At 39.9% G+C, this 13860-nt stretch overlaps 1 protein-coding gene across 1 annotated transcript in view; it reads left to right on the forward strand.

Annotated features, from left to right (window-relative positions):
* The window catches only part of LOC119719694 (helicase-like transcription factor), a gene marked incomplete at its 5' end in the record, with an annotated part of 43164 nt that extends 32533 nt beyond the window's left edge, over positions 1 to 10631 (forward strand). The window contains 7 exons of the mRNA XM_038189190.1: positions 1359 to 1450; positions 3480 to 3578; positions 5082 to 5204; positions 5642 to 5754; positions 6733 to 6913; positions 7561 to 7641; positions 8311 to 10631. Of these exons, the coding sequence (XP_038045118.1) occupies positions 1359 to 1450; positions 3480 to 3578; positions 5082 to 5204; positions 5642 to 5754; positions 6733 to 6913; positions 7561 to 7641; positions 8311 to 8490 (869 nt within the window). The remainder of the gene's footprint in view (positions 1 to 1358; positions 1451 to 3479; positions 3579 to 5081; positions 5205 to 5641; positions 5755 to 6732; positions 6914 to 7560; positions 7642 to 8310) is intronic.
* Between the last annotated feature and the right edge of the window lie 3229 nt (positions 10632 to 13860).

Raw genomic sequence — 13860 nt, forward strand, 5'->3', positions numbered from 1 at the left:
GAAACTTGCATCAGCGTGAACTAGACATGCGTGTTTCATCGTTAAGTGTTTCAGCCCTTTTCAAGTTACACCCAATGAACTTCCAGCAATATTAGGAATTAGAGCAGTCATTTTTTCCTGCTTGAATTTTGTACTTGCTATGTAGAATTGTTGAAATGTGTGCAGATAACAGCCTAAAAATGACAGTTGTATAATGATCATTATAACACACCTCTTGCTTGTTCTTTATCCTGGTTGGCTGAAACACGGTCACGTGTGATTCACTAATATGGGCTAGTGTATGAAACTTGCATCAGCGTGAACTAGACATGCGTCGAGACATCGCGTGCGCGTATTTTTCAGAGTATAGTGCCTGATCAGGCACTATACTCACAAATTTTTGACTGGTAACAGCGCCCTCTGACAAAACTCAAACTCAAAAATGTAATCTAGGGAAACTAAAAGCGTTCCTTCAATTGTTGAATTGCTTACAGTTTAATTGCTTGAATTAATTGTTGAATTAAAACAGTTCAATAATAAAACCCTGAAAGGTTTCTTTTCTTATGTTATATTTTGGACAGAGTTGAGTTATAAAACACATATGGACTGGCATAATTCGGTCCCTAGTGCACGTCTATGCCCCCCTCGGGTCTGTGAGTGACCAGAAGAGGGTCCGAAGGCCTCCGGAAATAGGACCCGCTTCTGGTCACTCACAGTCCCTCGGGGCGCATAGACATGCACTAGTGACCTCATTGCCAGTCTATATGTGGATAATATACAACATCTGAATAAATCCCCATCATCTGATTGGTCATTGATCAAATTATTCATCCCAATGCACAGCCTGGCCGCACAGCAAAAATAGAAGTTCCATTTCAAGGTAAATGAAAGTTCCATTGCACAGTCACAGTTTCGGCGGTTCTGACCAATCAGATTACGAGGATTTGTTCAGGTGGTGTATAAATCAAATAATGAATGTTTCACATTTGTACAATGGAAAGAATAATTTCATTTGGTGACGGTTGGAATGTTCCATTCAACCTCGTCTTGTGGTATGGAACATTCCATCTGTCACCTCATGAAATTATTCTTGCCATTGCACTCACAAACATTCACTATTTGTATACTGTTTCAGTAGTTTTATAAGTCCAAACAAGAGAAATGTGTGTGAGAGAAATCCTTGTTAAACTTTTTATGGACTTCCTCGCCTGTCTTTGTCGATTCTTTGTAAATCGTGAAAAAGGTCTTCTAATCTCAAACTGTGAGACTCCTTAAATTTCTTAAAATATGGTCTCAGTGTTGAGCATTCTATGCAAATATTGAAACATAGTTGTGGGTACAGGCACTGAAAATCAAAATCTCTTTCTCCATGTTTTTAGCTGAGAATTCTGAGGGAGGGGAAGGGCAGGACGAGTTGAAGAAGAAGCTTGTTGAGACCTTACTGGCTGTGCTCAGTCAGGGAGCAGATGAGGTGAGATAGGGAGATATGCGCCTTAGTTATTGCAGTAAAGTGTCTTGCTCGAGGACACAAATGCAAAAGCAGGCCTCGACATTAACCACAGCCACCGCGGCCATTGACCGCATGCCCTTCTGAGTAGGCCGCAATGCCCCTTCAAAATAAGCACATTTTATGACCAATTTGGCCAGCATGCTTTTTTTATTCACGACACTATGTACCATTGATTAATAAACATTAACAGACCCCAAAACTTAACGGTACAAAACATTTACAATTGCTAAATGTGGAAGGAAAAATTGTTTTTTCCTCTATCGCGCTTGTTGACTGACGTGATCAGCAAGTTACTTACTTACCTTTGCATCAGCAGCATGCATGCTGATCAGTACTACAGTGCAATCAGTATAGACTGGTTTCCGCTGCGCACTAGAACAAAGTGATGATGAAAAGACCAGGAACAGTGTACGACCGACATAATAGTGTCAATCACGGTTGAATTCGACATAAAAATCGCAAGCAAACATTGGTACAGACAGAAGATATCTGCAAGTTTCTTAACAGAACTTGATCTCTCTTTTCTGTATAAATATTTTCCGTTTTCATGTATTTATTTTGAGGTTGTACCGCTTGTACTTGAAGCGATACAGCATTGCGGGTTTCCTCAAAATTTTCTCCCACAGCATGTGGTTCATTGCTGGCTGATTCTGCGCGATATACAGTGTTACTGTGTTGGCCAGTTGGCGTGGCGTTATACAATCGTTGCCCGTGACTAACGTTTTGCATAGTGTGGTGTGTTTAAAGAATCATCCACCTTAACCCTAAAAGGGCCGGGGGGGGGGGCGGAATCCGCCCCCCCCTCAACATTTTCCGCGATAGCTTCTAAAAAAAATTTTTTCGCGACCCAAGCTGTTATGACTTTTTAGCCTCGAGCTTTGCGCATCTTTTGATACCAAAAACATAAAAATCGGACCACGGGTTGGCCCGTAGCGAAAAATTTTCCGGCGCTACGCGCCGTGAAAACTGAATTTTCGCATATACATCGTGTACATCGAGCAGAATTGCCATTCATACATATGAATAATTAATTAGCCATAATTCCAAAACCCTTTGACCTATAGTCATGAAATTTCTTGGGCATGTTTAGGAAGAGTTGCTCTATGCATGTGTGGAGTTTCAAAATTTTTCGTCACTCGATGGCCGAGATCTTAGGGGGGGGCGGAATCCGCCCCCCCCCCCCCCCCCCCCGGCTGAGAGATGGTCAAAATAACCCGGCCCCTTTAGGGTTAAATATTTTTACATTAATTAAGGCAAGTTTTCATCACTTTTTCAGGGGCGTTTTGATAGCTTTCAAAGTGCAAATGAAATTAATTTTGGCGGAAAATGGTTTGCACAATCCACTAAAATCAACACACGCAAAATTTACGGAAAAAAAATAAATAAGAAATTCTGATAACACTTAGGCCAATGTGGCCTGCCCCATTTTTCCTAAATGTCGAGGCCTGCAAAAGTCATGAACAGAAGGCACTGCTACTTCACATGTAGGTGCCAAAATATGCTTCATTTCATGAGTAAAGCCCACATACATTCTCCTTTAACCAGCAACTACGTCATTTCTCCATTAGTAATTACCCAGAAAAGCACCTACATGTACTAATGTAATGTGAAAAATCCTGCTGAAAGTGAAGATGGGGCTGATACGCAAATACCCTGTGGATTTATTCCACCAGGTTTCCAAATACCAAATGGTTTTGCTCAAAAATAAACAATTATTGATGGAATGAATTAGCAATAGAGGCCAGTTACATGACCTCAAAAAATGTGCATACGTTTTCTCTGTTTTCTTAAAATGTATAGTAGCTACTGAGCTAAACCTTCAACAGGTTAGTTGTTATGCACCCTACTATTTAATGTTGAGCCTTTTTGTTGCTTCAAATGAAAACAATGCATAGAGAGCAAGTGATCCGGTTATGTACCTTGAATGAATGAGTGGTTTCTGTTTTTAAAACAGTTGTGAATTGGTGGTTTTTGTTTTACGGTTGATTAGGAATGCTGTATCTGCCTGGATTCTCTTTGTGGACCAGTCATCACGCCCTGTGCACATGTCTTCTGCATGCGTTGCATCAATGAAGTCATTACTGCTGGGGTAAGAGATTTTTTTCATTTGCAGCCGTCTCCTTTCTTGCCAGTTAACCCAACTCTGAAAGCGTTTTTCTGTGGAACAGTCAGATATCCTCTGAAATGCCGTGTAGGAAACCAATTTTTACATTCTTTGTGCTAACTGTTTTAAGGCAATCGAGCCCCATTGAAAGTAATGGGGCTGAGCTTTATCTTCCCTTGGCATGCCAAATTCCTCTAAAATTGTCAGTTGTAATTTTGCAATCTTGTCCCTGAACCTTGACCTGAACTTACAAAATGGCATTTTGAAGGTCGTTTTGTTTTTCATTAAGTGAATTGGTTTTAACCACTTCGTGCCGCTATTATTTTGATTGACCGGACCAAGGCGCGGGATTGTTTTGTTTTACGAACCTCGATGCCAGACGTGTGCAGGCAGTCATCTGCGGGTAGCACACCCTGATATTTCCGGCCTCGCTCGCTGCAAGCGGGTCGCTGACAGATATTTCCGGCCTCGCTCGTTGTGTGTTTATCCATCATCCGTTCCGAATACCGCAAAACGTTTGCATGTATACACGTCTTCCGACGTGAACTGTTTAAAAGTAAACAAAACAAACTTGGTGATTAGCTTGAAATAGACTGATCCATTAACCCTTTAGTCACATTAACCCTAATAGTTCGAAACTGCTTGAGCACTCTATGGTTTTATTGATTTTTCAGTAAATAAGTGTAATACTGTGTAGTCCAGTTGCTAATGGATTAAACCCTGCCTACTGTGCACATGTGCAGCATTACATGGGCCCTATCAATGCCACACTGCATGTTCTAGTCCCGCACATACATGCAGGCATGTCAGACTTTTGTACATGCATATCGGACAAGAATCATGGCTTTTTCATTAGTATTTCATTATTATTTTTGATTAATATTTCCATTGCCTAAAAGGTCGTAAATGTTGTATTTTCTAATTCCAGTAGATTGGCTTATAAGTTAAAGCCCAAAACTTAGCGGATCCATAGTCTTTAATCATCGGCACTGACGTCAAACTTTCATTTACTAGATCTAGTTATAGTGTAGATGATGCATTCATTTAATTTTACGATGTTTTGAAACTTGGATTTGTCAACGGGAAAAAATCCAATATGGCGGAGCCCGCGAAAGTTTTGGCGGGAAATATGAAGTAATTGTTTAGACATATCGTTATCATTTTTTGTCCAGAACGATCATTAAGTAGTCAAGTTAATGTAATAAGCACTTTATTTACCTTTCGTTTAGTTTTATTAATGCTTTGTAAATATTTAAAAGTCATTCACTCATTGTCGAAGACCAGCTAACATTGTCTTGTCATTTTCTGTCTTCGCCAATACAGAATAAATTTGTTGCCGATATCTACTCAAGAACATTGTCCGGTTCCTCATTTTAAAAGTGCCACACATTGATCAAACACCATGGTGCAGGGTTAATGAATCAGTCTATTATTTTAACACTGGACACCTCCAATTATTATGTTTTTCCCTTTCTGACTGATGTTCAGGTTGGTGGCAAGTGTCCTCTATGCCGTGGCAACATCAGCAAAGAGACCTTGGTGGAGGTACCCAGAGAGGTCCAGCAAGACAAGAAACAGGCTGTAGATGCTGACTGGCACTCCAGTGCTAAGGTATCGTGCTTGTGTGTGTCTTCAGCTGCTATCCAGTCAGCCATTAGGGGAGTCAGGTTGGCGCAGCGGTTCTTTCCTCGGCATTTGTCCACTGATGTCAGACATGAATCACTGGCCGTTGCATTGGTCCATTGCATAGGTTTCATCTGAAGAAGTATCTGGGACGAGTTGAGGACAAGTAATCCGCAGTAGGCCGATAACATCGAGTATTAGTTGCAGGATTCTGACCAACTTTGCTGGAATCATCTCACAATGAGTCAGCTTGTAAACAATGCTACCACATCATTGGGAGAACATTCCAAGGAAATTTTCCCAAATCCTGCAACCGATTCCTGAAGCAATGAGACTATTACAGTTAAAGTTGTCAGCAACTGATCTCAGATATTCAGTGAGATGACCCCTTATCCCGTCTTGTTTACCACCTGTTATTTGTGCAGGTTGATGCCATGATGGAGTGCCTGATCAAAGAACGAAAGAAGGACCCGTCCACTAAGAGTATAGTGGTCTCACAGTTCACCAGCTTGCTAGACCTTGTCGAGAAGCCTCTAAGGTGAGGCATCTGCTAGGAACACAAGTACCCAGTTTTGTTGGCATGCTGAGCAGAAAAGGAAAAAAAAGCTAGTTACAAAGAGAATTACAAAGAGATGTGGGCGTAGGAAAGTGGTTTTGCTGAGTAAATTAGTTTTTTTTGTTGGCAAAAATATGTGCTTGCAGCCTTATGAAATTGGTTCCAGGTCTTTGTTGGAAGTACCACATTACCAACCTTATCTCCTGTACTTTGGGATATAAACTCAGAACTTTGTTATTCCGTTGAAAGTCATGACCAATTTACAGAAAAACACAAATAAAATAAAACAAAGAAATAAAAAAAAATATAAAAATTCAGCATCCTAAGTTGAAACAGTTGTATGGTATCGATATCATGCGTTATTATTTATATCAGGCTTCCAGTGGTAAAAATAAATCAGCGTATTGTATGCTGTCATAAAAAGTTCCCGGATGACTAAAGTAACCGGTTGACTACAATAACAATATTATCATCCGGGCATTTTAGCTGGTTCCCGCTTGATCAAGAGCATAGAAAGTCACAGTTGTCAACCACTCAACAGAGCGTAGCACGCTCGTACCGTCGAACACGGAACACGCAGCGCGCAGAAGGCCAGGTATACGCGCACTGTTGTCAACAATTACAGTGGCAGCTTCAAAACGTTTGATGTAAACATAAAGATGTAATGAAGACAGTGTCTTGAATTGTGCTACTTGCGGATCAAGTCAGCCTGATATAAATAATAATAATAATATTGGATGGCTTGTTTTCGGTGGATACAAGAATATATTGCACTCGCTATGACAATATTGCCCTCGTCAAAAATATTGTCATAGCTCATGCAATATATTCTTGTATCCACCTCAAAGCCATCCAATATTATATAAATATGTTGCAGTAGAGTCTGTCATTTAAAAAAACACTTCAACAAACATAATGCCGTTTCAGTAATGCCTTATCCATGTCTGGTTGTCAAAACAGAGACAGCGGTTTCAATTTTGTGCGTCTTGACGGTACCATGAATGCCAAGCGTCGTACGGAGTCAATGGAGGGATTCTGCAATCCCAAGCCTGGCTCACCCACCGTCATTCTGCTGTCGCTCAAGGCAGGTGGCGTTGGCATCAACCTGACCGCAGCATCCAGATTGTATCTGCTAGATCCCGTAAGCCCCTTATGTGATAAACACATGTACACAATAGGCTGATGCATTAAGCATCCCCCCCCCCCCAACTGGGCACTTGGGCAATAACAGGTTTTACTCTCCCATGCCACATTGCTTAACTTAAAAGGGGCAACATTTAATGCATTGCTTTGTTTGGTCAAAGACATCGGCACCTTTCAAGACATCGTGGTCTTATTCTAAGACAATATTTCAGCTGCCAGTTATGCAGGGTTTTTTTTCAAAGAAATTTGCCACTTTTATTTAGTTGACGCATATCACCATGAAGGTCGTTATAAATTTTGAAATAGAAAGGTGCCAAATACAGAAGAAATATGACTGTGATATTATTGAGTAAAACTTTGGGTCTCCGGAAGTTAATATAAAAGACTCTATTAGTTAACTATTTCTTGTGGCATTTTTTACTTAAAATTCTTATTTGAAGGCCCCCGATTTTACAGCAGGAAATTCTAGAAAGCACTCTTTGCCAGAAAAGTACAATTGATTAAGATTTGGCATGCACGTTTTTAAGGTCAAATAAACAGAACTGTTCGCAAAAAAGACTCAACGAATAAATGATGCTGCTCTTGTCCCATTTTCAGGGTAATTTGACTATTTGAGTCTTGTCGTGTTTGATATGACTCTTTCAGGCCTGGAATCCTGCATCTGAAGATCAGTGCTTTGATCGTTGTCATCGGCTGGGACAAACCAAAGATGTTATCATCACTAAGGTCAGAACCATTACACAGGCTGACTACACTCTTGTATTAAAGTGGTAGATGAACTGCTTTGATAAGAATTAAGGCCAGTTTATATGGATATCATTATACATGCTAAGAGCCCTTTGAGAAAATGGTGATCATTCAGCACAGTGATAGATGCTGCACCATTATACAACTGGCCTGTGGCATTTTTATCGCAGCATTTTTTTTTATCACTGAGAAAGCCGATGGCACCTGAGGCAAATGAAAAAAAAGAAGGCTTCAATAATTTGATAATTTCAGATATTTGATTTAATTTTATTTAGTGATGTTGGTTGTAGAGTACACAGTTTCTATTCATTTGATTCAGAATTAATGGCTATTCACTGGAAGCCTTTTCATGCATCTGGTCTACACAGTGACAATTCAGCACGTTCATTGGCGTTACTGTATAATCCTACAAGATAGCACTGCCTGACTCACAAATGACAGTGGGTCAGTCGGTAAGTCGGTCGGTCAGTTAGATACAAAGAAGATTTAGGCTGGCCCTCTGAAGAAAGTACAACAGGTACAGACAGAAGTAAAAGTTATGTGGCTATCAAATGGCTAAATGAACTGATAAGCATGAAAACTTTATAGTTTTGAAAAGCCGTTGTGTCTGTGTATAATAGTTACTTGTTTCTTCATCTGCAACCCTAGTTTGTCGTGAAGGACTCCGTAGAGGAGCGCATGCTGGAGCTCCAGGATAAGAAACGCAAGCTGATGGCCAGGGCCTTCAGCAAGAAGCTAACCACGGAGGAGAGACAGCAAGCTCGCATCAACGACATCAAGACACTGATGGACCTGTCTGGCATGGTGCCAGGCACTTCAGCCAAGTAGAGGGGATGGATGCAGTGGGATGAAGAGAGTGAAAGACCTGGATTGGACACACAAGGTGAGCAGTAGTTGTTGTGTTGAGGACGGGGACTGCCAATGAAGCCTGGAACAGGAATGTCAGGACAGGGCCCAATTTCATAGCACTGCTTAACAGCCGACTTTGTGCTTACCGAGCCTCCATCTATTTCATAGGTACTGTTAAGCAGTAGGCACAGCAAAAGCACGCTTAACCCCAGAAGAAAACTTTGCTTAAATCTGTGACGTAACAATACAAATCTCCAGGCGCGCGCAACCGTTAGCATGAAATAGTGCTTAGGCAGCAGCGTGATTTTCTGTTAAGCACAACTTTTGTGCTTACTGTTAAGCAGTGCTATGAAATTGGGCCCTGATCCAAGGGGGCTGGTTGGGGTGGCCAACCATCCATCTCCCTTCCCTCTAACTGACCAAAGTGAATAAGATGCATAACAGAAGAACCCCTGTTTTCTTGAAGTTCCATGTATAACGTCATTGTAGCAAATCTTGATTCACTGCTTCAGGCCTTCGGTCTTACATGTGTTGACTGCCGCACCCCCTTTAAAAATCTTTTACTTTGACACCTTAACCATCTCTCTTTGGAAAATCCTGGATCTGCCATTGATGTGTTACTTCTACAAGTTACTCTGATTGAAACACGGATCCTCTACAGGGATAAACGACTCATCTGAGCTCGTGTACAAAATGTACGGAACAGATTGTCTACATGCGTGATATGCCGCATCCGCGCATAGAACAACAAATAGAACATGTAGAACAATTAATCCCGACATGAATCCCCACAGCTGGCGCCGGCCTACATGAAATCTCGTTGAAACCCATCAGAAATTTGACTGCAGTCGCGCGCCGAGTCTCACCGAATTTGTTTATCCTTGTGTAAAGGATCCATGGTTGAATCTAGGTCTATGTTCACAAGTGATTGAGTCCTGAATTTGCTGCATTTGTCCGATGTAAAATCTATACAGTATTTAACAAAGCCAAGGATGACCAAGTTCTGTGTATTATGCATTGTTCAGTTTTATGCTTGCCTTAAATATTTTTTTAAAAGTTTAATTAGAGGTAAACAGTTTAGTAATAATTTTGCAGATCACCATTCAGCCAATTGATGGTTAAAAACATTCCGCCCAGCATTACATTATAACAGAGCTTTGGTTATTGTTGCTTTTACCATAAAAAATAACATTAAATAGTCATCTTTTTGTCCCGCCCCTAGGAATGAAGTACTTGTTCAAGTTGTTGCTGGATTTAATTATTCACATTGCAATTGTTCTTTTGATTGCCAAAGAAGTGCCTTAATCTTCATTCCTCGTATTTGAAATATATTCCTCTTCATTCATTTTCAGGGTATATTGGTTTGATAAAAAGAAATACCAAAGCATAGTTTATTTTGTAACAGACTTTGTAGTTTTTTTTTCAAATACACCACAAAGGGAAACAACTAGGTGCATTAAAATAGAATAAAATTCAAATATAAACAAAGAAATTGACTGGAGCAGGGTTTCAACCTGCAACCTAGTTGTTAATTTAGTTATGTTTTGTTACATGATAACATGTACCCTGATTCTGAAATAACCAGTTGGAGTAAACTGACTCTTGGCAGAAATATACGTGTACCTTAGCTTTGAGGTCTACGTGAGATTAAGGAGCATCTACATGTAGATTTGTTTTCCTGGTTACCCAATGGTATCACTGCTCACTGTCAAGACAGTTTTCAATTTTATCAGAAACAATGATTTCTCTCTATTTTGAATCATACAGTCACAGACATTTGAATTACATGAACATGAAACCTCTTAGGTTAATTGGCTTCTGTAATCATCTACGAAAGTCATTTTGCAACTGTTATTTCCAAAGTAACTTGGATCACATTTGATTATAGTTATCTTCCACTTTTTAATAGAGGAATTTCTTCAAACTACTTTGTTTTCCATGTTTCTTGTTGCTATTTTTCACATGTATTCATTTTGATCAACATTTATATGGTACTTGTTATTTTGTTAAAGATATCTTATGATTTTATTCATGTTTATATGATTTTTATTTTTTTGTACTACTATACTTTGTTGAGAAAATGTCATTAAATTTCCATTTGTTGAAATTTGTTTCCCTGAGTTGCTTGGCTGTTACTTGCCTTTTATTTGTATTTAGATCAATATTCATATTAAGTTTATTGTTTTGTGATGTTTTGTTTGTCTGTGACCTCTAAATAAGATATGTTGCTACAATTAAAATGCTTTCTTTACATTTATGTGCACTTAGCAAAAATGTACGCGTAGAAAACAAAACCGACCATTATTTTATGATAATAAAATTCTCCATGTCCGACTTCCCATAGAGTAGAAAATAGTTGGAAACGAAAGAGATTAACAATTCAGTTGATTAGACAAGACAGTTAGCTTCCAAAGAGTAGAAGATCTAGGCTCTTTATATTAAATGAGTGATTATAAGCATTTTAAATTCTAGCCTGTTTAGTGCCCTTAATGGAACTTTGGCTGATCACGCCGTGTGTCACTTTCTCAGGCTGTCAAGTATTCCTACTTTTCCTACTTTTCTCCTATTTTTGTTTCACCTTGTTCCTACATTTCCTACTTTTTTCTTGAAATTCCTACTTTTTTCTTCTTTTTCCTAGTTTTTTTTTGTGTCCCACAACTTCGAAAAATGAAATCTCATTGAATATTTTTCATAACAGTGTTACATACTGTCGTATATAAATCCCACAATGAAGGGCTCGGGCGCAGGAGTACTGCAACTGTACTTCCAAGAGCTTAGTTGAGGATGGAGCACAAGTGTTGTGAGTATGCCACATGAGTCTTGTGATGCTGTGGACATGGGTGAGTATCCACAAAAAAACTACTCCTGAAAGCCTGCAAAACTTGTACATGTATCTTGATTTTGTCGTCCTATGTCCTACTATTGTCTTTTTTAAATTTTTAAATTTTTGATCGTACTGTTCTACTTTGTCACCTGGGTCTGCTTGAAAGCCTATTTTCTTGCTGATTGTGTGGTCGAAAATTGTGACGTTTGGTATGGTGATGTACTGTCTCAGAATCGCAGAAAGTTGGCCAGACAGACATCTTGACTACTAGGCATCAGTGTCCAGTTGACATTCATGCCAGTACCGTGCAGGGATGAAAAACTGAAAGCACTAAATCTGAAGATAGTTGCCTATCTTGGGCTGTATTGAATTTGGCTGAAGATGTTTGGCTGACTACTTGGTTGTAGTTCATTGGGAAGTTCACTCCAGTCCGCTGGTCGTTTCTTTTGGGTTCTTTCTACCGGGTTACTGTAGTGGGGATATCAACTGCAATTTCCTGATGAATAGAGCGGTAAAACAGTGTGAGTCTGCTGATCTTCCTACATTGCTGTAGGGTGGGCCATTGAAGGGATTTTTTTATCATGCCATTACACTTCAGGGTCTATTGTAGTTTACCCGAGTTTAACCGAGAATTGCATTTTGAGACTTTGTGATCCAGTGGCCTTGTGGATCTCACATTTATTCTGTGTTTAAATTTCATATGCACCGTAGAGCTTACCTCTATCTGGGCTACCGCAATAACTCTTACAGTACCTTTGCGTGTCTGTAATATAGCATTGGGGATTGTTGGAAATGTCAGTGACTTGGTATATTACATAATACATGTACATATATACATGTAGACCACCGACTATCCCAATCACATAGTATCACTGAACAAAGTGAGGGTGTACATGAAGACCATTCGCTCTTGGTACGCTTACGCCATAAGCACGCAGAGCCTCGTTCTGGCAACTGTACACAAATATAGCCGGTTCAGCGATTCCCGTGTATACACGGGAATCACTGCAGTCATGTGGTTGCTAAGGCAAAGCGTTAGCCGTTGTTAAGCAAAGCTCAATCCGATTACGTACTTACACGCTATAGCAGAGCAGTGAAATTCATGCACCACAAAAAAACATGGCCTTTTGAATGTTGTGTTTCTCAGACAATATGCACAGTATGATTGAAAAGTTAAATTATAACGGAAGAAGAAATTCTTAGTTTTATGTCAGTGAAAAAAATCGCCGTCATCGATGCCGAAACGTCAATACTGGTTACTGGTATAGCTGACATTCAAGTCGGGAAGAAATCGTTCGAAAATTTCCCCAAATCTCTGTATTTATATTTATTTCTCAACATTGTTATTTCACGAGTAGTTGAACACTTATGTCATCTAGGTATACTCCGAATTTCAGCTTAATATGTTGTTGCAAACGCTAGTGCTACAATTTGAACTATCTCCATATGGAAAATTTCGACGATGATTTCTGCCGACCCAAGTCACATGCATTGTTCAGCATAGCGCCTTAGGCGCTACGGTTGGCCTATTGGAGATTAGCATGTTCATTAGCGTCACTCAGCGTGTTTGGCGTGGGTCTCGGTATCGACCAATGGAAGCCGGCAAAAAGGGTGATATTAATCGTTTAATAACTCGTGAATGAGGCTTTTCTCAAAAGTTTTACTGCACGCCATAATGGATAGGAATCTTATTAATATTGGTGAGGCTTCAAAAGATTGACAGCTGTTGCAAACGTTACTGTTACAACTTTCAATGATGTACGTAGCCAGGCCTATTTTTCCAATTTCAACGAAAGTAATGAACACATCACAACTTTTTAGCACATACTCGGACCATTATGAAGAAAGTAAATCCTGAAAGTTGCATGAAGATACGGTCTTCCAAACGGGAGAAATTAATTTTCAACAAATTTGGCCCGCCAACGTGAACATGTGTGTGCACATGTAGTTTCATTCAAAATGAAGGTTTACGTAACCTTTAGAAATTGCCCTTCGCAACCACATGACTGACTGAACCGGCTTTATTTATTGTGTAAAGTTGCTAGATCGAGGCTTTGCATGCTTGTGACGTAAGCGTGCAAAGAGCGAATTCCGATCATATATCACTGAACAAAGTGAGGCCCTTCAATGGCGAAATCAAGCTATTATTCAAAGCAACTGCATAGCCTTGTGGCGCTGGCACAATGCTTTCGCCAGTAAAGGGGACCTCCGTGGGTGTATGGTGATAAGGTTCTCGGAATGGTATAAAGGCGACCTTTTTTCCCCAGGTGATCCAAACTCAAATTTGTCTGATATTGTAGGCCGCAAGAGGGCTGACAGCGTGGTTTAATAAGCACTTGATCTTTAGGTGCAGCCATTTATACAAACACATTCCCGGAAACCTAAACCGGTCCGCTCGGATTTCAAGGCTATTCTGCGCCGGTTTTTTTTTTTTATTAATTTCATTTCATAAATAATCAATGACAATTGGTGTGAAGTTACAAGATCGTTGTTGCTCACTTGCTTGACATTTCGTGAGTGTAAAG

The sequence above is a fragment of the Patiria miniata genome, unplaced genomic scaffold (genome assembly GCF_015706575.1).
Source record: "Patiria miniata isolate m_02_andy unplaced genomic scaffold, ASM1570657v1 HiC_scaffold_8, whole genome shotgun sequence".
NCBI lineage: Eukaryota > Metazoa > Echinodermata > Asteroidea > Valvatida > Asterinidae > Patiria > Patiria miniata.